The 24,118-nt window shown below is 40.1% G+C and overlaps 2 protein-coding genes across 6 annotated transcripts in view; one reads left to right on the top strand and one right to left on the bottom strand.

Annotated features, from left to right (window-relative positions):
• The first annotated feature begins 191 nt into the window (after positions 1-191).
• On the top strand, positions 192-17,091 carry ankmy1 (ankyrin repeat and MYND domain containing 1). Of its 5 annotated transcripts, none has more exons than XM_046857594.1 (18): positions 192-453; positions 3,402-3,578; positions 5,533-5,679; positions 5,753-5,935; positions 6,069-6,337; positions 6,466-6,682; positions 7,987-8,163; positions 8,474-8,970; positions 10,385-10,556; positions 10,864-11,004; positions 12,568-12,717; positions 13,154-13,261; positions 13,489-13,620; positions 13,729-13,842; positions 14,702-14,867; positions 15,086-15,206; positions 15,565-15,776; positions 16,486-16,640. In XM_046857594.1, the coding sequence occupies exons 2-17, from the start codon at positions 3,450-3,452 to the stop codon at positions 15,755-15,757; spliced, it is 2,916 nt and encodes a 971-aa protein (XP_046713550.1). In that variant the 5' UTR covers positions 192-453; positions 3,402-3,449; the 3' UTR covers positions 15,758-15,776; positions 16,486-16,640. The 5 variants fall into 5 exon arrangements, with proteins under 5 accessions (XP_046713550.1, XP_046713546.1, XP_046713549.1 ...); XM_046857590.1 differs by having other exon boundaries at positions 194-453; positions 15,565-15,719; positions 16,486-17,091; XM_046857593.1 differs by having other exon boundaries at positions 194-461; positions 15,565-15,719; positions 16,486-17,091.
• Positions 17,092-17,327: 236 nt separating this feature from the next.
• The window catches only part of gpc1a (glypican 1a), a 44,452-nt gene continuing 37,661 nt past the window's right edge, over positions 17,328-24,118 (bottom strand). The window contains exons 5-9 of the mRNA XM_046857596.1: positions 21,799-21,929; positions 21,559-21,696; positions 21,328-21,461; positions 18,936-19,111; positions 17,328-18,190 (exon numbers count right to left, since the gene is read on the bottom strand). Of these exons, the coding sequence (XP_046713552.1) occupies positions 17,979-18,190; positions 18,936-19,111; positions 21,328-21,461; positions 21,559-21,696; positions 21,799-21,929 (791 nt within the window). The 3' untranslated portion in view covers positions 17,328-17,978. The remainder of the gene's footprint in view (positions 18,191-18,935; positions 19,112-21,327; positions 21,462-21,558; positions 21,697-21,798; positions 21,930-24,118) is intronic.

Genomic DNA, 24,118 nt, shown 5'->3' with positions numbered 1-24,118 from the left:
TGATAGATACAGTGCTCGAATTGAGGGGGGCTGGGGGGATCCTGGACCCCCCTATAAGGCATCAGGGACCCCCCATGACATGGGGGTCCCCAAGATTATTTTAGTAAAAACTACATGAATTTCACAACAAGTGGGGACTGGATAAGACTTGACTTGAAGAGAGAGAGAGAGAGAGAGAGAGAGAGAGAGAGTGTCACTGAGGGAATTCCTGGTTGCTAAGTACCGCTCAGCTGTAACTCAGTAACCCAACGGTCGATTAAACACGGTCGACGAGGATTTATTTCCCAGCTTTGTTTTAGCTTTGAACGCCCCGAGACTCACCGGCGGTTCTGCCACTGTCCGCTCGCGCTCAAACACCCGCCGCCTCTCTGCCTGTTTAGGACTCGAGACGCGCTGCACGCGCAAACTTTCTTAGCGACGCACGCGCGCTCCATGTAAAACCCAGTCGTCAAGGTAACATAGTGAGTAGTTTGCTTTCAGGAAAATAAACCTCAAAGTCAACCTGCTGTGGTATTTGTCTGGTGGTAGCTGTATCTGTGTTTTGGTATCTGTGGTGGTATATGTAGCAGTAACTGTGGTGGTTTCTGTGTGTTGGTATCTGTGCAGTAGTAACTGTGGTGGTATCTGTGTGGTGGTATCTGTGCAGCAGTAACTGTGTGTTTGTGTGTTGGTATCTGTGCAGTAGTAACTGTGGTGGTATCTGTGCAGCAGTAACTGTGTTTGTGTGTTGGTATCTGTGCAGCAGTAACTGTGGTGGTATCTTTGCAGCAGTAACTGTGTTTGTGTGTTGGTATCTGTGCAGCAGTAACTGTGGTGGTATCTGTGCAGCAGTAACTGTGTGTTTGTGTGTTGGTATCTGTGCGGCAGTAATTGTGGTGGTATCTGTGTGGTGGTATCTGTGTGGCAGCAACAGTGTGTTGGTATCTGTGCGGCAGTAATTGTGGTGGTATCTGTGTGGTGGTATCTGTGTGGCAGCAACAGTGTGTTGGTATTTGTGCGGCAGTAACTGGTGGTATCTGTGTGGTGGTATCTGTGCGGCAGTAACTGTGGTGGTATCTGTGTGGCAGTAACAGTGTGTTGGTAAATGCATCAGTAACTGTGGTGGTATCTGTGTGGCAGTAACAGTGTGGTGGTATTTGTGCGGCAGTAACTGTGGTGGTATCTGTGTGTTGGTATCTGTGCAGCAGTAACTGTGATGGTATCTGTGTGGCAGTAACAGTGTGGTGGTATCTGTGCAGTAACTGTGGTGGTATCTGTGTGGCAGTAACAGTGTGTTGGTAAATGCATCAGTAACTGTGGTGGTATCTGTGTGGCAGTAACAGTGTGGTGGTATTTGTGCGGCAGTAACTGTGGTGGTATCTGTGTGTTGGTATCTGTGCAGCAGTAACTGTGATGGTATCTGTGTGGCAGTAACAGTGTGGTGGTATCTGTGCGGCAGTAACTGTGGTGGTATCTGTGTGGTGGTATCTGTGCGGCAGTAACTGTGGTGGTATCTGTGTGGCAGTAACAGTGTGTTGGTAAATGCATCAGTAACTGTGGTGGTTTCTGTGTGGTGGTATCTGTGCGGCAGTAACTGTGGTGGTATCTGTGTGGCAGTAACAGTGTGTTGGTAAATGCATCAGTAACTTTGGTGGTTTCTGTGTGGTGGTATCTGTGTGGCAGTAACAGTGTGTTGGTATCTGTGCAGCAGTAACTGTGGTGGTATCTGTGTGGCAGCAACAGTGTGTTGGTATATGTGGCAGTAACTGTGGTGGTTTCTGTGTGTTGGTATCTGTGCGGCAGTAACTGTGGTGGTATCTGTGCAGCAGTAACTGTGGTGGTATCTGTGTAGGAAAGGATTCTCATTCAGGTGTATTTCCACGTTTCACCACTAGAGGCAGACCCGCAGTTTACCACTCATGATAAGTTACCTCTGACATCACAGTGCACCGTTCTCCATCAAGAGTATAAAAGACCAGAACACTGAGCAGCAGTGGTCTCATTCAGCATCACGCAACCTACCGACCAGTAGGTTATTCAGCATCCCGACCTACCGAACAACAGGTCATTCAACATCAAGCAAACCTACCAAACAGCAGGTATCTGTGCGGCAGTAATTGTGGTTGTATCTGTGTGGTGGTATCTGTGTGGCAGTAGCAGTGTGTTGGTATCTGTCTGGCAGTAACTGTGGTGGTATCTGTGTGGCAGTAACAGTGTGTTGGTATCTGTGCAGCAGTAACTGTGGTGGTATCTGTGTGGCAATATCTGTGTAATGGTAACTGTGGTGGTATCTGTGTGGCAATATCTGTGTAACGGTAACAGTGTGGGGTGGTATCTGTGTGGCAGTAACAGTGTGGTATCTGTGTGGCGATATCTGTGTGTTGGTAACAGTGTGGTGGTATCTGTGTGGCGATATCTGTGTGTTGGTAACAGTGTGGTGGTATCTGTGTGGCGATATCTGTGTGTTGGTAACAGTGTGGTGGTATCTGTGTGGCGATATGTGTGTGACAGTAATAGTGTGGTGGTATCTGTGTGGCGGTAACAGTGTGGTGGTAACAGTGGTGGTCTGTGCGGCTTTATCTGTGCGGCGATATCGGTGTGACGGTAACAGCGTGGTGGTATCTGTTTGGCGGTAACAGTGTGGTGGTATCTGTGCGGCAGTATCTGTGTGGCAGTAACAGTGTGTCGGTATCTGTGCGGTGATATCTGTGTGGCGGTAACAATGCGGCGATATCTGTGTGGCGGTAACAGTGCGGCGGTAACAGTGCGACGGTATCTGTGTGGCGATATCTGTGTGATGGTAACCGTGGTGGTAACAGTGTGGCGGTATTTGTGTGGCGATATCAGTGTGGCGTTATCTCTGTGGCTGTAACAGTGTGGCGGTATCTGTGTGGTGGTATCTGTGTGGCGTTATCTGTGTGGCATTAACAGTGTGGTGGTAACTGCGGTGGTATCTGTGCGGTGGTATTTGTGAAGTGGTGGCATTAACAGTGTGGCATTTACAGTGTGGCGGTAACTGTAGTGGTATTTGTGAGGCGGTATCTGTGTGGCGGTATCTGTGTGGCATTAACAGTGTGGCATTAACAGTGTGGTGGTAACTGTGGTGGTATCTGTGCGGTAGTAACTGTGGTGGTATTTGTGAAGTGGTATCTGTGTGGTGGTATCTGTTTGGCATTAACAGTGTGTTGGTATCTGTGTAGCAGTAACTGTTTTGGTATCTGTGTGGTGGTATCTGTGCGGCGGTAACTGCGGTGGTATCTGTGCGGCGGTAACAGTGGTGGTATCTGTGTGGTGGTAGTCTACTGTTAGTTTTAAATACATACATAATTATATTATTAATTATATATTATATAATTATATACTTGTATACATATAAAAAAAAAATTCTACCTCACATGTTTAATATTGTAGTTTGTGTGTAGAATGCAGGTGAAGGTGGAGCTTGGTGTTAACGAGGAACAGTGGTAACGATGAAGGAGTGCTTGCGTGAGAAGAACGGCCCGGGAGTGCAGGAATGGGCAGATGGGTCCAGATATGAAGGGGAGTTCCTCAGTGGACTAAAACACGGCAGTGGAACTTTTACCTGGCCTAACGGAGAGGTAATGCTAACCTGTTTAACACACACGTGGTTAAATATTTTAACTCAAATTTCAAAACACTCAGCGGGCACAGGTGCTTCCAGGATACAATATTGACGTCACGTAAATTCACGCACTCTGTTCCCATAAAAAATAATAGGGAACATAGATAGCTCACATTTTTCTTTAGGAAATGTAAATTCTAGTTTATCTTGCTTTTCTGTTATAGCTAACAATAAATGGAAGTCAGTAGCCACTCAATCAATATAATGTTATTTTCTAATACTGATGCTTTTTCTTAAATATGACATCACACCCTTACGAGTTCAGAAATTGTGCATTTACTTCCACTGGTTTATGCAATAGGGCATGTTTTCTGGAATTGCACATGCGTTTTGTCGTAACTCAGACCCCATGTCCGAGTAGACATTACAATTAAGTGGCTCAATATTCAAATTAGTTATAGCTATTCACTAATCAGTTACCAATAAGTTTAAAACTTCAAATAATACATAAACAAACCAAAAGAAGACATCTTCCAGTCATGAGAAGGAGCAAATCAGCTTTATTGCAGTCACTTCAGGCTCGTCCCATGGAGCTTTCGGAGGAGAACCATCCTGACAGCTATGGCACCCGTCAGCTTTCAAATGCGAGTGCGAATTTGATATAAACAATCCTTACTTTTTATATCTCACACCTAGTAACATTTACATATTTTGTCTAAAATCTCCTCCCTCACAATTTACATACACCAATCATTTTACGGGGCTTTGCATATCCCATGTTTTGCTTACGTGATTTCTGCTAAGTTTCTACCTATTCTTAGTAAAATTCCACCCATTTCAAGGAGGCATCTTTCACCTCCATACGATGTCTTTAAAAAAATCCCCTGATCTTGATAGTGGCCTAGTTTTAAAAAAAATCCCCTGATCTTGCACTTTGTACACAACAATGCAACAGATCATTCACCACAATATTCACACCTTTTCTTAAAATCTAGTCTGGGGTTTTTTCTTATGTCTGCAAATCATCCTTTGTTTTGTTTTGTGTAGACTTATATAGGTAGGTCTATAGGTATATAAAATCTTAAATATTAAAATCTTCTTAAATTTATTTCTAATGCCATAATACTTCTTTATATAACATTTCCTGTCTTACTCTCATCCTGCCTGCATCTTAAGCTCATGCTCTCATAGAAACATCTTACTTCCTGTGTGTTTTGGACATTGTACCTCTTATACAAATTCTTGCAACTATTCTCCTACGTTCTTTATTATCTGATGATGTGTTGTGCCTATTAACCTATTAATCTTCTCATTTTTTATATATATTTTTTAATATTTTTATATGATTTTCCACTCAAGTTTCTATTTGTGCTTTGAATATATGTGCATATGCTGTTTGAGTATAGTTAAGGCATGTTGCCCGCATGCTGCTTGCTTATTTTACTATATTTATTTTACGTGGTCACCACTTTCTACTAGCCTGTTTTCTGGAGTGACTATTGATCCTCATAAGCGTCTTTATTTTCCACCTCGAATATCTCTTCTGGTTCTCTGCGAAGCTGAGTGTTATACTATATTAATGCTGAATAATGGTTATATGTATTAAGCTTAGATTTAAACTAATATAAGCGATGTTATATGTTATCTGAAGCATATTGCTAAATGATAAGTTAAATTACATGGGTGAACTTTATGCACCCTATTATGCAAGATGAGTCTCTCTGTTTTTTCCGCATAGCCAAGGTGTTTAACCACATACATGACTTCTGACTGAATTTTGTACAGTGCATGATGCACCTGCACTCACCAACCCTATTAAACCTGACTTTTCTACTATTATTGCTGTTATTATTGTTTTATATTATATATTTGTATTTATATTTATCATCATAATATTATAAACTGAAATAGCTAAATGTTTTCAACAGTTTGAAATATTAATGAAAGTTCAAAATGTATTTGTTCTGAAGTGTTATAAAGGCTCCTTCTACAAGGATTACCGCCATGGCAGAGGAACCTACGTTTGGCCGGATGGCTCTCAGTTCATTGGAAAGTTTTACCTGAATCGTAAAGAGGGCTATGGCGTTCATCGTTTCCCTGATGGAACCATTTTTAAGGTTGATAAAGCTCATATTTTATGTAGATGCAATAGCTCTTTCCTGATGTCTTCAAATGAGAATGTGTTACTAGGGTCTGTACCATGCTGATGAGCGTTTTGGACCTGGAGTCATGTCGTATCATGATGGCTACCAGGATGTGGGTCTGTGGTACCGTCAGTGGCTATTGCGACTCTGCACCACTGTTAAGGGAGGCTTCACTTTAACAGACTTCCCAGAACACATGGCCCGACTTCCACAGCAACATCTTGCGAAGGTAACTAGAATTGCACTCTTTAACAAGTTTAGAACTGGTTTAGGAGGACATCTATAGACTGTAATATTTATTAATTAAAGAGTAACATATGATAAATAAATTCATGTTGTTTAATAATATGTCTTCTGGCTAGATCCAATCCCAGCCTTCATTTACAAAGAAAAGTCAGTTTTTCACAGCTGACACTCACCTGCTTGACGACTCTTCACTACTTGTGGACGAGTTCATCCTCCCCCCAGGCATTGAAAAATATTCCACGGACTCGGACCATCTGCCTGTACCCCGGCGTCTTCGTGAAGAACTCGACTTGCATTTCTTTAACAGGAGCGATATCAGAACGCCTTTGTTCCCTAAAGGACTAGCGCTTGAGCAGAGAATGGAGGCTCACATCTACACACACAGGTTCAGTGCAACTAGACGACATTATGACTTCTGTATAGATCCGAATTTGGAATATGTAATGCAGGATGTTGATTTTAGGAATTGTGCAATATGTAAAACCTAATGTGCCCTGTTCCACTGCCATACAGATTTGAGATTGAAGACTTGGACTGGGATGTTGCTGCCGTTCTGGCTATGAACCGGGAGAACTTTGGCTCCAAAGGCCCTCTGGAGCTCAGGTCAGAAAGGCTCATTAGAGAGGCATCACTTGGTGATCTCCAGAACGTCCAGAGCATTCTTAGATACGGAAAAGTTCACCCGGATGTAGGTGATCGGAACGGACACTCTGCACTAATTGCAGCTACGGTACGATAGACACACTTACAGCGTATACAAATTTTTTTAAAGGTACATGTGGGTTTATGGATGGTGCCATTTTTTTATTCATAAAATCTGGTTCTCAATAATCTGAGAAAGCAGTTGTGTCTTGTAATTGGACACTCATCTACTGACATGCATTGATTGAGTGTGACAGATATTCTAGACTGTAGTTTAGTGGTTATGAAACATAACTGACTAGTAAATAAAGTGAACAGGTTTTGGATTGGGACACATGGTGAAATTTATTGATGAAAGTAAAATTATACAAACTATATTTTTTAAAATAATATTTAAGTACTTCAATATTAAATATGTATGCAATAAAACACAATAAGACATTGGGTATTGATACTATAGGAACCAATTAACGTCAGGTTGGTGTCAAGCAGAGTTAATTGTATCAATTATTTTTTTCTATAAATTCATGACTTAAAACATTACATTTTATGCCACAGTAATTTTTTTATTCTTTATTTAATAAAGAATGACTAACTGTATATATTGTATATAGTATTTTTGTTGTTGCATTTAAAGTTGCAGTATATTAAAGGAATGGCTTCCACTTATAACAGGTGCAAACCCCATACTACCTCATAGTAATGTCATGTAGCACTTTTCACCAGCCTCTTTAATTGTATTGACGTTAACAATTTTCATTAATTTAGCTGTTCAAATTTGTGGGAAATCCTGTGAAATGAAAAGTTCTGTCTTCAGAAGTCAGAAAACCCGCAGTGAGAGCTTTTACCTCTAAGCTTTATGAAGTGGATACTGGAGCCTTCTTCTAAAACTACAACATAATCATCTAATCAGATTAAACATCATATGGACATTACATTAATTTTTAATCTGCTTATTGTTAGGATCGCTTATGCAATTCCATGTGTTAGTTGTAGAAATATAGTAATTTTAACATAAGAATTATTAATAAAATTAATATAAACCTATTATTTGTTGCTGCACTACTGAAATTTTAGCAACACCTTCTGCCCAATTACAGCATTTAAAAGCATGTGGTATATGTTTTTTTTTTCTTACATCTCTCTTGAAACTAAATTCACGTGACTTTGATAAAGATACTTCCTAACTTCCATTTCCTGTATATGGCAAGCATTGTGTTTCCAGTAGATGGCGCCACTTATATCTCTCTTTAATAATTGTTCCACATGAGCAAGAGTGACAGCTTGTGTTCTTTTACATTTCAGCTATAATCCTTTAGCTCTTTCTTTTGCACACACGTAGTTACAAATACGAAGCGAAAAAATTAAAGTAATTCTGTTGTTGTTGCGCAGGTCAACTGTCATCTCGATGTGATCAACTTCCTGCTGGACAGTGGGGTCGATGTGAATAAGCTGAATTATGAAGGGATGTCTGCTTTGGCAGTGTGCAGTGTTCTTTACTACCCACTCCATTCTTTGCAAGAGACAGTGGCTGAAAAGACTTCTCAGGATGTCACCACAGAAGCAGAGGTAGTCTAAATTAGTGCCTGTATATCAGGATATGGATATAGGAATAAAACAAAATAGGCCATTATTTTAAGTGCCCTCACATTGGATTGTGACCTCCTCATCTGAGGACCAGCTGTGATGAAGATCTGATTCTCTCAGATTGCTTTTTCATGTGAAAGTAAATTGTTTAAGTTGAATAGCGTTAGAATAGACACTAGAAAGTGGACCATAAACAATGACATTATAAATAGGTCAAATGGGTCATATTTCTTTAGTGCTGTAATATACATATATATTTATTTATAATATTGTCCTCTGGCTTATTTTACAGACCAGTGTGTCCTCAACTCTGGCAAACAGCCCACAGGGGTCTGCTGCTGAGGAAAAACCAAAAGATGAGGTTGATACAGAACTGCCAGCCATGAAGCCTGAAGCATGCAACACAGCTCAGGAACCTGTAACTCCTAAGCAGACTAAAGAAATTATAAACCCCAGTAAAGATGAAAAGGTTCCTCAGCAGGCACCCTATGAACAATCCAGAGTGTTAGAGGCTGAACTACCAGAGCTCTCAGACGCTTCTGACTGGTGCCAAAGTGATGATGACAGTGAAAATGTTTTTTCCACTGAGAAAAAGGAAAAAACCTACAGAAATAAAAGTCCAGGAAATGACTCTGGTTTTGACTTGGCCAGTTCTGTGGCCAGCAAACACACTGACTCTGCAGAGGACACTGTGCAGCAGAAGAAGTCTAAGGTTCTGTCTGAAACTGGTCAGGTGTCATCTGCAGAAACTCAAGAGATGCCTTATAGGATGGCATTTCTAAAAACTAAGTGAGTCTCAGACTCTAACAGGCTTTTTTCCCCCCTAACATTTGGCATCTTTAATGAAGATGCAAACAGATGTAATTGTAATTTATTTGCATTGGTGGACGAAGTTCACAAAGCATGTACTTGAGTAAAAGTAGAGATACAGTAGTGAAATTTACATTTACAGCATTTAGCAGACGCCCTTATCCAGAGCGACGTACAAAAGTGCTTTGAGTCTCTAGCAATGAATAAATCTACACTGGTACGCAAGATTACAAACTTAATATAAATATAACTCTTGAAATGTACCTGAAATGTACCGGAAATGTTACTCAGGTAAAACTAAAAGTGGTCCCTTTAAACTTCTATTAAGTAAAAAAGTATCCAAGTACTATGATTTATTATGGCTCTAATGTTCATATTGCCAATTTTATCACAAGCACACCAATCTATTAATAGAACGATATTCATTTATTAAACATTGATATTTATTATTATTAATATTATTATAATAATATTATTTCTTAAAAAAAAAGTTTCTTACTGACGTGACGCCACCCAACCACCGATTCTCCTTTCTGAGTGTATGAGCGAGGGATCTTCTCCGACCAGGTTGATTCAGTGTGACATAATATAATAATTGACCATGCAAATAAAAATAAATAAATAAATAAATGTCCATGTCGCCGATGCCTGAACGCACCACTGCCAAGCGGCAATCAAAACAAGTTTAAAACAGAGCGTGCGCTCTTACCTGCTTGGTGGCTGCTGGGCGCTTGACCAGTTAAGTGTTTATTCACTCATAAATAAAAAGGAACGACTGGTTTTGCGAAATGTAGTTGAGGAAAAAAAAGATATTTGACTTAAAAATGTAGTAAAGTTTAAGTAAAAGTCTCCTCAAATGGAAATATCTGAGTAAAATACAGATGCGTGAAAAAAAAAAAAGCACTTAAGTACAATAACAAATTACATTTACTTCGTTACTGTCCACCACTGATTTTTTTGTAGTAGCTTTTCACACATAAACCTATCATTCATGAATATTTCAATAGATTTAACATGACACAGATTTGGTCATTTGATATTGAAAGTATTTAATTGACTTAAAAGAAAACAAATCCATTGAAGAAATGTCTCCCTGTGTCATGTTTGTCTGTAGGCTGCAATGGCTGAGCTGCGTTACTGGAAAACTTAGCATACAATACACCTCAGACAATTTTTTTGGTCAATATTTTGTTGTTTTCAGTCCTCTGTTAAATATTTAGGCATTATTAAATGTAATTGGTTCTTCTGTAAATGTGCAAGTTGTGAATCTGGTTCAGTTTAGTGGAAAACATATATCCTCAAAGATATCAAGTGAATAATTAAATCTTTGATCAATTAGTGACTTTAAATTGCTCAGTATTCATGATTTTCTTGTTTGCTGTTTGTGAGAGAGAAATGAGTCCCACTGGGCCACCATGAAGCTGCTGCTGGAGCGAGGAGCCGACCCAAACGCGTCCAGCATTCCGATGCCCGTCATTTTCCTGGCCATTAAAGCAGGCCATGTGGAAGCTGTGCGAAGGTTGCTGGAGTGTGGCGCTCGCACAGACGTGCACCTAACTGCCGAGGTGAGACTTTAACTTTACTATCCAAGTCTCTGTCATAAAGATCTAACACATCTGCTGATAAAAATGGAAAAATGTTGCATACCTTGATCAGCTGGCTCAGGTGTGTTAGATGTAGGTTGGAGTTTAACCAAGCAGGAGAGCAGGTTTCTATAGTCTGGTTGGGCAACCTTTATATACCCAAAAGCTAAATGCATTCACACTTGATTTACTCTGATTCTGACATCTAGTGCATGTAAGAATGGTTGTTTTGTTGTCATAAAAACATTTGAAATTTCATACACTCTGTTTGCCTTAATGGTTTGTATAGCAAAAGGGCCTGTACCCGCTTCATGTAGCAGCTGGACTAATTGGCTCAGAAGGTCCTAAGATCACAGCGATGATCCTACATGCTATTGCAGACCCTGATGTAAAAGCAGAGGATGCCGGCGAAGTGTATGATCTGGACAAGGTTAGACTTCATGACACTACAAATGGTTTTTCCTTTTTTAATTCACCACTTGATTTGATTGGCTGGAGACTCAGCCATGTGGATATCCAGCTTTTTATTGAGAAAGTGTGATGCACAAACTGTCCCGAGAAATGAAAATTCATATTTGCTAAACACTTCTCTCTGTGGCCTTCCTTTTTTTATTGCATATTATATCTAAAAAATATCACACTGATTCTGAGCAGTTGTTTGGTTTCTGATTCACATAAAATATTAAGGAACGAAAACAAACAATCACTCGTATACCAATTAACCACACTGTCTAACAGTTACTACCAGTTCTAAGATCAAAGTCCTTGCCAGTAATTCATTAGAAATTCATTAGGAACCTCTAAGATAATGAATTTGAACTTCTGTGACCATGTTCTGACTCATTGACTACTTTTCCTGGAACATTCACACAGTAACTACCGCAGTAGGTTAATCAGCAGTGCTGCAGGAATTATAACATCCAAATTAACAGGATGAAATTAATTCTAGTCACCTGCTACCCCGATGGTCCTTCAGTGCCCATGTGTCAAGTGGTGCACATTGAATAACAAGAGAACTCAAAGGAAAACTATTGAGCTGATAAAATGATTAAAATTAGAGGGAAAAAACGTCTTAGTCTCAAGCTGATTTATGTGTTTTTGTAACGATTGTATTTAGTAAAAATAAGGGCACTTTTCACTTTCATTGATGCTAATCTTTGTTAATAATTAAGGAACAAAACATGACTGGGTGTGAGGTTATAGGAAAATGACCATCTATCACAAAAAAAGTGGTGTGATGCAGAACCCAGACAAAGCAGATCAACTGCTTCAACCAATTGCCAAAAATATGTGGACACCTGATTGTCACACTGGTTTGTGAGCCTTACACTAGAATAGAATAAATGCATTTTTGTCACGTACATTACAGCACAGTGAAATTCTTTCTTCACATATCCCAGCAATGTTAGGAAGCTGGGGTCAATGCGCAGGGTCAGCTATGATACAGCACCCTGAAACACAGAGGGTTAAGGACCTTGCTCAAGGGCCCAAGAGTGGCAGTTTGGCTGAATTCAGCCTTATTGAGCACCTTGTGGATGATTAGGAAAACTGACTGCAATCTAGGCGTCTTCGCTGAACATCAAAACCAGACGCTTTTGTTGCCAAATGAGCACAAATCCCCACAGCAATCCCCCTCCATCTAGTGTAAATGTTTCCCAGAGAAGTAAAGGTTGCTACAACAGTAAAAGTGAAACAGATCTGAAATGTGATAATAAGGTGTTCACATCCCTTCAAACATATAGTTTATCGCAGTGATTTGAAAATAATTTTATTTGTAGTTTTTTTAAATGACTCATCTTAAGGAAAATACAATTTTAAAGACATATTCCCTATGTAAATTATTATAATATAAAATGTATTGTATTTGAAGGAGTGCACTTGTACAAAAAAAAAATTTAATCAATCAGATTTTCTGTGCTATGGTATAAAAATAATTACATTTTTGAATGAGCTTATATCTGAAAAAGAAAAAAAACCATACTTTTTTACACAGATTTTAATGGAGGAGCAAGTGGGTGATGTAAGCACGTCATCTCTTGGTTCTGGACCCCCAGCCTGCATTTATACCTCCTCTATAGTGGCAGCTAAGGAAGGGGGAAGGACTCCACTTCACGTGGCATGCCAAAAAGACACGGATTACACAGTAAGCCTATAATACGCTAATAAGCTTATAATGCTCAAATTTCCAACATGGCTTTTACAGGTAATAGTCATTTATATGTATTAAAATAAACAGCACTATAAATAAGTAAATTGTTTCATAATTGTACAATGAAAAGAAACTGATTTACTTGGTTATATTTACATTTATGGCATTTGGAAGACTCCCTTATACAGGGCGACTAACAATTATCTCATTCATAAAACTGAGCAGATGACTGTTAAGGGCCTTGTTCTAGGGCCCAACAGTGGCAGCTTGTTGGTGGTGGGATTTGAACTCATGACCTTCTGATCAGAAGTCCAATATCTTAACCACTGAGCTACCACCTCCCCTTATATCAGTGCCATGGATGCTCACTGTCTATAATGTGTGCTTTAAAAAAACACATTGTGTGTAAAACGAAGATCCTGTTTTGCAGAATGCCAGAGATGTTGTCTCCATTCTTCTCTCCCACAAAGCAAGCACCGACCATCTGTGGAGCGGCCATTCTCCCCTCTCCCTGTCCATCGCCAGTGGCAACGACTTTGTGAGTCACCTTTGATGAAGCCTTTTAAGCATACATGGACGTATTTAAACAATTAAGAAGCAATTAACCAGTACAGTACATCTGTTAGGGCTAAAACCCATCTTTTAATCCAGATTAAATAATCCTGTAAAAAGCAGAAGCAGGTGAAGGACTGAGTTTCTGCTCAGCCAACTTCACTATTTATTCTCGGATTCGATACAGTGTTGGCTCTGATTCTTGTGCATTAGGCCGTGGATGAGCTTCTGGCTGTAGGAGCCGATCCTAACCTGCCCCTCTCCTGCCGAGTGGGCAGTGCATTGTGCGCTGTTGCCAACATCCACTACAACTCTGGGTCTCGGCCGCAGAACAGAATCAAACTGGTACTCTGACACAGAATGACACAGTGTATATGATTGATATATCAATACTATCATCTTTGGCTCTGGAGCACTGTCACATGGACATCTGATTTCTTTTATGTCCTTCAGGTCGAGAAGCTGATAAAGGCTGGTGCTAATATCCTGATGCCTGTGATGGTTGGGGAAAGAAACAGGAGTGGTATAGGAACAGCAGTGGATTATGCATATTATATGTTTAACAAGGTACATATGAGGTACAGGGTAGATATGCTTACAGAAATACTTTCCTACACAGCAACACATCAGTAATCCATGGATCAGTGGTGACTGTTCTTTCATCTTATAGCTTCACCATAGTGCCATAAACCCTGCACACTACATTTGTGAATGGTGCCAGTTCAGTATTACTTTTGAAATTTAAATAGTACGACAACCTAACCTAAAATTTTAAAGCAATTCGACACAAGATAACTCTTTAATCACATACGAGGTGGTATCAAAAAGTTTCACAACTAGCTCTGTTTACAAAAAAGTACTTTATTTATCTGCGTTTACACGCCGTCACCTTCAAAATAGTTCCCTCGTAAAGCAATACAGCGCTCTTGAAACTTCTGTGATATGGAATATGGTCCTGGAAGTCTTCTTTTCAAACCTTCTGCGATTCCCACTGGAATTCCGCAATGGCAGCAAACTGGCGACCTTTGAGCTGGATCTTCATCTTCAGCAAAAGGGCGAAGTCCACAGGAGCCAAATCCGGGAAGTAGGGTGGATGTGGAAGCAAGATCATGTTTTCGGCGAAAAACTCATGTTTGAGGAGAGCTAGGTGAGAGGGTATGCACGTGGTCAGAATAGCAGATGTGGTAATGCATGTCAGAATAGCACCAGTTCACATAGTCACAGGACGGTGTCATACTGACTTCTAAAATTCTGTGCTCCCTGTGACTTTGAGTGCAGCCTTGTGCTGCCATCTGTTGGCGTGTTACAAAACCTTTTGATACCGCCTCATATCATGACACCATAACAATCCTAGTTTCAACAGTGCGTGTGTATGTATATAGTTCATAGTATCACAAATAGAATTTAATAGTCTTATTCTCTGCAGGACTGGCGAGTTGCTCATACCCCGTACCACGCTCTGAAACAGCAAGAGAGGGAGGCCTACAACGCCCGCCGTCAGCTCCTCACTATGATGGCAGACCTGACAAGACAGGCTGCCACCAACATGGAGAAGCAGCGTTTGGAAAATGAGAAGAGACAAGGTATTAAAAGTAAGTACAAGTATCTGGATACATCCAACACTGGAGACTGGTGCTGAAGACATCTGAAAGGTGTTTTGTCATTAAACAAACAACAACTTTTGTTTATGCCCAATTTTCCTTATATACTTAAAAGAGCAATGATGATCGATATGAAATTAAGAAAACTTGGTGGCCAAATGTAAAGACTGTTTCAGCTACATGGGTCTGTGTGTGTGTGTTGGCTACAGGTAATAGTCCCACAGACAAGTTTGTCTTCACTAGAACAGGAGCCATACCCCCTGCAGAGAGAGCAAGAGTCCATAAAGCAGTAGAGGAGCAAAGAGAATCTGTGTCTACGGCTCAGAAAAGGTTCGCACGAGCACACACGCATAAGCAACACAGTTCAAGGAAATAAATATGGGTTTCTGAGTAGATCTTGGATGAAGGAATCATGTTCATGGCCAGGAGAACAAAATAAAAATCAATGACACCATCCAGTCATGGGCAACTGTGAGTTCATGTATATGGAAAGGGTAGTTTTCTCCCCATTCCACTTTTTTTTATAGACCATTGAGCAAAGGTAAAGTTAAGACTGTGAGGCAAGACTATGTTTTAACTGTCAACTGAAAATCAGCTTTAGCTGATGCTTTTACATGCTGATGTAAGACATTACAGTGTGTGTGTGTGTGTGTGTGTGTGTGTGTGTGTGTGTGTGTGTTTATTTTAGGAAACCCTTGTTTAAGTACTGTTACCAATGTGGCCGCTCTGCGTGGGTGGCGCTGACGCCCTGTAGCCGCTGCCACGAAGTCTTCTACTGCAGTAAGACGTGTAAGCTGAAGGCCTGGAACGAACGCCATAAGGAGGAGTGTGTCCGTGTGCCAGGTCGGATTCCAATCCTTCGGGTTTTTTTACCACATTGAGTTGCTGAGTTGTATAACGGTAATACTTACAACAAAAACCGTAACATACCGTTACAACATACCGTAAAATGGTAAAAACTTTACATGAAACTTAATCCAAAGTATTATGGGAGTGTGTTTAATAAATCCTCGGTATAACAATAGTGATTTCCCTCATAATGCCAGATCATGTGATCACTTACTGTTACCATCCTATGTACTATAATAGTAAATACACAAGTGTCCTCGTTTCTCCTTTACCGTTTTTTTTTTTTTTTTTACCACGATAAGGTAGAACCCGTCAGCACTTCTGAGTTATCGTTTCCTCACCAGCTTCTCATTTTTCTCTTCCTCGAATAGATCAGTTTCTTTCCAAGCTGCATCTCCAGAACAAATTCCAGTTGAAAATGATTCACTTAAAAAAAAAAAAAAAAAAAGATTATTCATCTGACCCACTCAAGAATAAGAGAGAGGCTTTTAAGAACATTAAGGGCAGGATAACCTTTAAAAGATCTAGGACTATTAACCATGTGTGTATTATATGTTAAAGCAAAGACGCAAAGAAAAAAGAAAGACGTCAGACATTTTGCAACTCTCAGAGAGCTCACACATGATAGTGAAGTGAACACAAAGAACCATTAGGTCCCTTTTTTTTTTAAACGTTCATATTTCCAGACTAATCTGATACCGAAAATGTGTTTCTCCTTCAGGCAGGATGAATTCTCTAATCCATTTTTTTTTCTTTACAGAAAGTGGACGTCCTGAGGGTAGTCACATGTCTGGTGACCTGCAGTGTCTTCTTTCAAGCAAAAGCTCCAGGAAAGGCACCAATCTAAATTTCAAGATGGATAAACCATACTCGGGCAAGGCAGCATCTCATATCCCCACACGTCAACATGACCCTGAAGAGAATTACAGTTTTATTTGATTGTGTAGGTGAAAGAATGACTCAACACATCGCAACGGATGTGGAGACACTTTCATCATAACAATGAAATTTTGGACTGTAGCACTCTGATTCCAACCTACCTGACTCCAACGTTCAGTTTCTTTTGAAGATATTGATTACCAGAGATCAGGGTGTTAAATGACGCTGGAGATAAACGTTAGTTATTTCATTTTGTGTTGTACTACTCATCAACTCTATTCACAATGTCGAAAATATCGATTACTTTTCCCACAGGCTACTGACATTTAAACAGTAGTACGATTTATCAAAAATGTTTGACACTTACACCAATTACACAAAGTCTTTCAGGTAATACTCTTGTCAAGTAGAAGAAAAAGCAACTAGAGGCTGAATGGTCATACTTCAACATCGAAGCAGCTAAAATAAATCTAATAGTGGACCATAACTTTGGTGCGATAACTCATTAAAAAAGAGCGGGATCCACTGATTCGATCATTAAGCATGCAATAATTTCCATACAGTTCAAAAAAGTGACACACCAGTCTCTATTCTACAAAACATTTCAGCCTCTTCCGTGACGCACGCATTTACCCACACGGTCCTCTCGTGCTGCGTATACGTCCAGAAATATCACACACTATCGAGCTGCTAAAGAAATCCCGATGAAATTAAACAACTATCTTTACACCCACGTTGACAGATATTTATTGATTTTAATTCACGTCAACCAGCAACAGGAGTTTAAAGTAGAATGAAAATACAGAAAGATCCAAAGACAGTCTGATCCGATGAAGCAGAACAACCGATTTTAGTTGATTATTGTTTTTCCCTCTCACCTAATCATTTTATATTCTGGGACAGATGTTGGTTTTCTTTGCATGTCCATGCATCCAAACATGTAGATCTTCTTTTTTTTTTTTTTTTATTATTTTTTTTTTTTTTAGTTTTTACTTTTTAAGTGCTGAAAAAAGGAAGTTTTATAAATTAGCATTGTAAAATGAAAATGAAGCACAGACTCGCTGCTTGGAGAGTTTGCTTAAGAGGGTTTTGAGTCGTGTGCACCATTACCAAAAAAAAACATCTTCTTCAAGATGTTGTTGCTTTTGTTTGGACATTCAAAGGTACAGAGAAAGACAAAATCAGCTGAAAACGTACATACATTACAAAAAAAGACATCGTTTCCTCAGTCTCTCAGAGATTCAGATGAAGGTCCAATCAGCCACATGCCACATGATTTTTTTCATTTGGCAAACCATCACAACCCACCACCACCCCCATCGCACCCCACCCCACCCAAAAATCCTCCAGGTCCAGTTTGTTGGCAGGACTGTATTATCGTCTGAACAGCAGATTGATCACAATCAGCACCGCGATTAGGAAGGTGAATGGTACAATCGGACTCCCGCCACCCTTCACCTGCTTTTCCTCCGGGCTGTAGGCGTCGACTTTGGGTCTGTCCAGTTTAGGCCCAAAGACTGGAGGACTACTTTGGACACAGAGGTTCTCGCTGCACATGCCGCTGCCTGAACCACTGATGTCATCACCTGGAGGCATAATGGGACCAAAACTGTCAGTTTTCAGTTCAGGTCAGGTACAATAAAACACCAATCCTCTTTTTCATGGATTTCTCACATCAGTTCTCTATTGGTTTCAATGGTTTATGATAAATGATTAATAAGCAGATATTAAAGGGGTTCATGGATATTAAATCCATCACAGTGCTGTAGAAGATGTTAATCATAACAGCAGCTCTGGCATCAATCACAGCTCTAATTAAAATCTCAGGTTTCTACTGACCCATAGTTTTAATACTTTATAACTTCTGTAGTAGCCTGGATTTTTTCTTTAAGTATCGACAATAATAACTATAAGATTGATATGAAGTTTTGCCATATTAAAATAGAGAAGGACTGTTTTATAGCTGCTATAGCATAAGTGAGAACAGGAACGAACCTGTCTAGTTGACGTTCTACATAATTACCTATAAAAAAAAAAAGTATATAATACGACATGTCTTCACTTGAGGGATAATTATGACACAACGCAACTTGACTTCTTGTAATAGTGCCAAAATGCGCTGACATTTCAATGTAAATGCCCTGTTAAATGAACATGGCAGACTTCGTATTGTGTTTCACTGTAGAATACATGGCACTTGCTAGAGGGCGAACAAAGTCTTGTGGTTCAGAAAAACATCTTTCTTCCACTGTTTATAACCCTGAGAGATAATTCTCTTATCCTCATTCAAACAAACTGAACCGCTTCACTAATGTTTCTTGTGTCACTTACTCGTGTCCTGAAAATCCACGTCGTTGCCATCGAGGGCGTTTTTCAGACGATTAGAAATGATCTTTAGCTGCATGATCTGCTGTCTTATCGTCATGTCAGGCTTGGTGATGTCAATATCCACCTCAGGATTATTGACCTGATTGGCCAGACCATCTCCCATGAGCTGAGGGAGGTACCTGTGAAAACACAATAAATCACACAAGTCTTAGTAGATCGCTCATGTGAAAAGTGACACCCTGAGGGTTATTGGGCTTACTCTATTATGTTCTTACCTGCCTGAAGAACCAAACTATGGAAGGAAATGCTCTAGGGTTCCTTAAACTTAATGCTTCATATGTGAAAGCAACTTTAAAGCTCTTGACAGGCAGCAAGCACAGAAATCAGGTCTATGGCATATAAATGGCATATGTAAATCTGCATTAAAATATCCAAAACATTTAGCATTGTCACAGGAAACAATTCTGTTCACCAGCCTTGTCTGGCCTCTGGACCTCTGGCCTCTGGACACTGCACCCCAACGCACTATTGACACTTTAATTTTTCTTACTTTTGTCAAAGTTTGCACAATGATCCATGAGGAGTGCAGCAATTCAGTAATTCACACAACACCTTCAGAGCGATTATTGATGACGGCATTCGGTCTCATCCACAAACAAACTCATCAGACACGATTAATCATGTCTGAGGTCTAGTCAATAAGGGGCAGTTCTGTAGCAGTACAAGAACCCTGCAGAACAATCGATGCATTGATATGAAGTGTGAAAAGGGGACGAGCTTGTTTTGAAGCTGCTTCTGGACTGCAGGCATTGATCCCGAACTGCAGTGCTTTCAGCACGAATTAACGGAACTGATGCAACATAATCTCAGCAGTTAAATCTACTAATCTGAATAAAGGTCTTATGCTAGATTTTACTGTCACAGTAGCTGCTGGTTTGGTAATATTTTTCATACTGTGATATTTTATAGAAGGCTAAATAATAATAATAATCTGAGCAGTGCTCGAAACTATTTCACGTTGAGCAATGCAATGTAAGGAGTATCTGATGCTTTGTTGGCTTCATGCCCAGTTTTCTTCGAAAACCTGAATTCAGAGTTCTATCTGTCGTTTGGCACCATTTGTACACTGATTGCACAATATGTCTGCATTGTCTACTTTTAGTTTCTCTTTCAAATGCATTTTTGTCTGAAAGCGATCATAGGGCAAATAGATGGACTTGTTATATTTATACACAGCCTCGTCAGCTACTGCTGATGTATTCGAAACAATCGGTAGTTGAGAAAGTAGTGGCTCAGTGGACATTAGTCTTCAGCTTAAAAGGTTATGAGTTCAAATCCCAGCACCGCCAAGTTGCTACCGTTGGGCCCTTTTGCAAGGCCCTAAACCTCAAATACTCATTTGGATGAAAAATAAGATAATTATTAGTAACTCTGCATAAAGGCATCTGCCAAATACTGTATCTATAAATGGATGTGGCTGTAAATATCAGGCCAAACAGAGATCATATCTAGAGTGTGTGTCACTCTGAGATGATGCTTACATTTACAGTGTTTAGCAGATACACTTATCCAGAGAGACTCACAGTTTTCGTATTTATACTACTGAGCAGTTAGAGATTAAGGGCCTTGCTCAAGGGCCCAGCAGTGTCAACTTTGCAGTGCTAGGTTTTGAACCCACAACCTTATGATCAGTCAAGCACTTTAATCGCTGAGCTCCCACTTCCTTACACTGATTCACTATTACACTACTTGAATCTACTGCATGCTTCATTGTCTGTGTTCACACATACTGTAGCATGTAGGCAGTTAGCAACCACTACCATTGTGTACCTTGTGTGCCTTCTAGCTTCATTAGCAAAGAAAGCTGGCAAGTACTAGTAAGTAAGTACTAGCTACATACTGTATACTCAACAGAGGCACCAATGCTAACATTTCTGGCACTTTCTAGCAAGCTTTATTTTTCTTTTTGAGTGAAGAACCTTGGAGATGTTGGACCATGCTAGCAATGGATTGGCTGGAATTTTTAGATCACCACTTGAATAATATAAACAGAATCGAGGAAATCAAATGGCGTTTTGTTGCTTGTCATTGTCTTTGATACAGCAACTACGTGATGCACGCATAGAAACTGAAACGCTGTTTCAGTGTGAACGTAGAGTAAAATGTAAAAAACAACCAATGTTCTGTGAATAATTCTGCCACTCATACAATCCATGTCATTTGCATAAAGTGTCACATACATGAACATCTAACAAATGTATGATAATCAATGAAGCAAACTGGATATAATGCATGTATATGGAGATCTTTCAATGAATCAAAAACTGGCTCATGTTTGGTGGAAAATGATGGAACGGTCCCACCAGCACTCATAGTCGTAATTACTGCATCGTACCGATCCTTGGCCATGCCGTTCCAACAGTTGTCATCGCTGGAGGAACCGGATGCTACTTTACTGTCACACAAAGCCGAGGGGAGCTGAATCCAGTACAGCTGCATTTCCTTCAGTTTACTAGATACATCCGAGACCTGCAGACCACACATACACACACAAACACAGGTGTCAGGATATTGACAGATACGAGAGTAACAACGTTCCAAAAGACACACACACACACACACACACCTGCACTTCCAGTCTGACAGCCGCTGTGTGACTGGCCTTATATTCCAGTGCTGTTACACTCTTTACCCCCTTTTTGGGCTCATCAGCTACTGAGCTTTGGGTCCCTTCCTCTCCACGCCCTCCACAAGCCTGCAAAACCTGGACACACACATACACACACACACAAACACATTCAAACCCCGTCCAAGACATCAGCTTTTTTTTCTGCATGATGTAAATATGTGATTGGGAATCGCTGACCTTGAGTGTGTAGACCTCCATGTTCTCCTGCATGTGCAGCACAGCCTCAGAGATGCGTACAGGGATGGCGTGCAGCACCACGTCCATGCCGGGCTCAGAGCTGAAGCTGGCAGCCACCTGAAGCATAGTGTCTTACGACAGACAGAGAGAAAGAGTTGTTTTATTTACTCTACAGGGGTTGTGCACAAAGTGCATAAAGATTCATACATTAACTGCCGTCACCATATTGTGAGAATACACATTGACTGTAAACGTCTCAGTTACATTACTGAGTAAAAATCCTTCACTGTCAGTTCGCTTGCAGTTGACCATGTTCTTCACACAGAATGTGATTTTTTTGAGTGAGGTACAGCACATAAAATAAAAATAAAAAAAAAATCACTGAAGATTAATTATAAAGGGCAAAATTCAGAGCTGGTAACTTAAAAACAAAATGTCTGGCAAAAGCTTGGAAACACCTGGACTTTTAAGGTTCTTAAGAGATACCTGCATGTTCTTTTTTTTCCCCTATGCAACAAATTCGGTTATTTAGTAGCATGAAGATTAACTTTGGCCAAACAAATATTTAAATGTACAGATGTTGATTTCTTTTCTATAAAAAAAAATCCTCCCCCCACATGAACAACAGCTTTACACACTCTCAGCAAACGGACAGTTCATTTCTCCAAACGTTCAGTTATTTTCCCATGCCTCTTGTGAAACTTGAAAAAAATATATCACTAGTTGAATATTTCTTCGGACCTTGTGATTCAGTTGATCCCAGAGCAGTTAAATCGGATTTAGGTGTGGTGGCTAGGCAGGCCTTTCCATGATAGGTAACACTCCAGCTGACTGTTTGCCTTCTAAATAACGCTTACAGAGTTCAGACGTATGCTCGGGGTCATTATCATGTTGTATGGTAAAGTCAGTTACAATGAGCCGCAGTCCAGACAGAATTGCATGGTGTTGAAGTATGGAATGGTAGCCATGTTGGTTCAGTTTGCCTTTCACCTGGAATAAGTCTCCGACACCTTCTTCTCCAATACAACCCCAAACCATTACGCTTCCACCTCCATGTTTGAGGTGTGAGACAGTCTGCTAACATCTTCTCTGTCCTGTTATCCGTCTTATATAACTTCTTCTGTTGGAGCCAAACATGTAACATTTGGACACATTTGTCCACAGAACATTTTTCTAATCATCCACTGTGCAATTTTTGCCGAAAGGAACATGCATGTGTCCCAAATATGATCAAACACTAGGTGTTTCCAAACTCCCAACACTGTATACTATGTGATCTATGAACACATTAGAAGATAATGTGAAGGGTTGGAGTTTACAGTATGATGACCATTGTGCTTCACACTAGTTGCTGATTTGGTCATATTGTTATACTGTGATATTTGATAGGAAGCTAAAATCCATTTAAATGTCTGTCAAGTGCTCTGAAATCAAGCTATTCAGGTTGAGCAGTGCAATGTCGAGTATCTGATGTTCTGTTGGCTTTGCGCCATGTTTCCTTCTTGAGAAAACCGAAATTCAGAGTTTTGCTGTATGTCCTTTCATGTCGTTTGTACTCTGATTGCACGATATGTCTGCAATGCCTACTTTTAGTTTCTCTTCCAAATCATTTTGTTTAAAGTGATGAGAAGGTAAATAACCCAGCTCATTACAGTGTGTGTGTACTGACCTGTCACGACTCTCAATTATAAACTGGATGAACCTACTTGTTGCTTTGCGTTGCGTTAGTGGGACCGTCTTAACTATTATTGTGATCTACTATCAGCAAAAGCAAGCCTTCTGTTCTAGCTACAACAGCGGTCCCCAACCTTTTTTGTGCCACAGACCGCTTTAATGTCAGACAATATTTTCACGGACCGGCCTTTAAGGTGTGGCGGATAAATACAACAAAATAAAATAATACGACAGCCATAAAAACTGGTATTTTCTAAATATAATAATAAACGTGAATCCATTGAGTTGTTTTTTGTTTATTTTGCCTGCTTGGGGGTTTCAATTTAGCGGTAATGTATTATGTGTTAGCGGCCGGAGCAGCCCCTTTAAGAAGGTAGCGGATGGAGGTAAGACTTGTGGCATCTTGACATGCAATAAGAGTGAGTCATAGACAGATGTTGCAGAGAGAATCCGATCATTTTCCAAAATAAAACCGTTCAGAATCAGATAATAAATAAAACAAAAATAATATGTTATGTATTCTTTTAGTGCGGCCTGGTACCAATTGACCCACGGACCAGTGCCAGTCCACGGCCCGGGGGTTGGGGACCACTGAGCTACATAATGTACAGTACACTCACCAGAGTCACCAAAACCAACATCCCTG

Source organism: Silurus meridionalis, chromosome 9, assembly GCF_014805685.1.
Source record: "Silurus meridionalis isolate SWU-2019-XX chromosome 9, ASM1480568v1, whole genome shotgun sequence".
In the NCBI taxonomy this organism is placed as follows: Eukaryota; Metazoa; Chordata; class Actinopteri; order Siluriformes; family Siluridae; genus Silurus; species Silurus meridionalis.
Note: the sequence above shows the minus strand (reverse complement) of the source record. Positions and strands in the feature narration are given on the sequence as shown.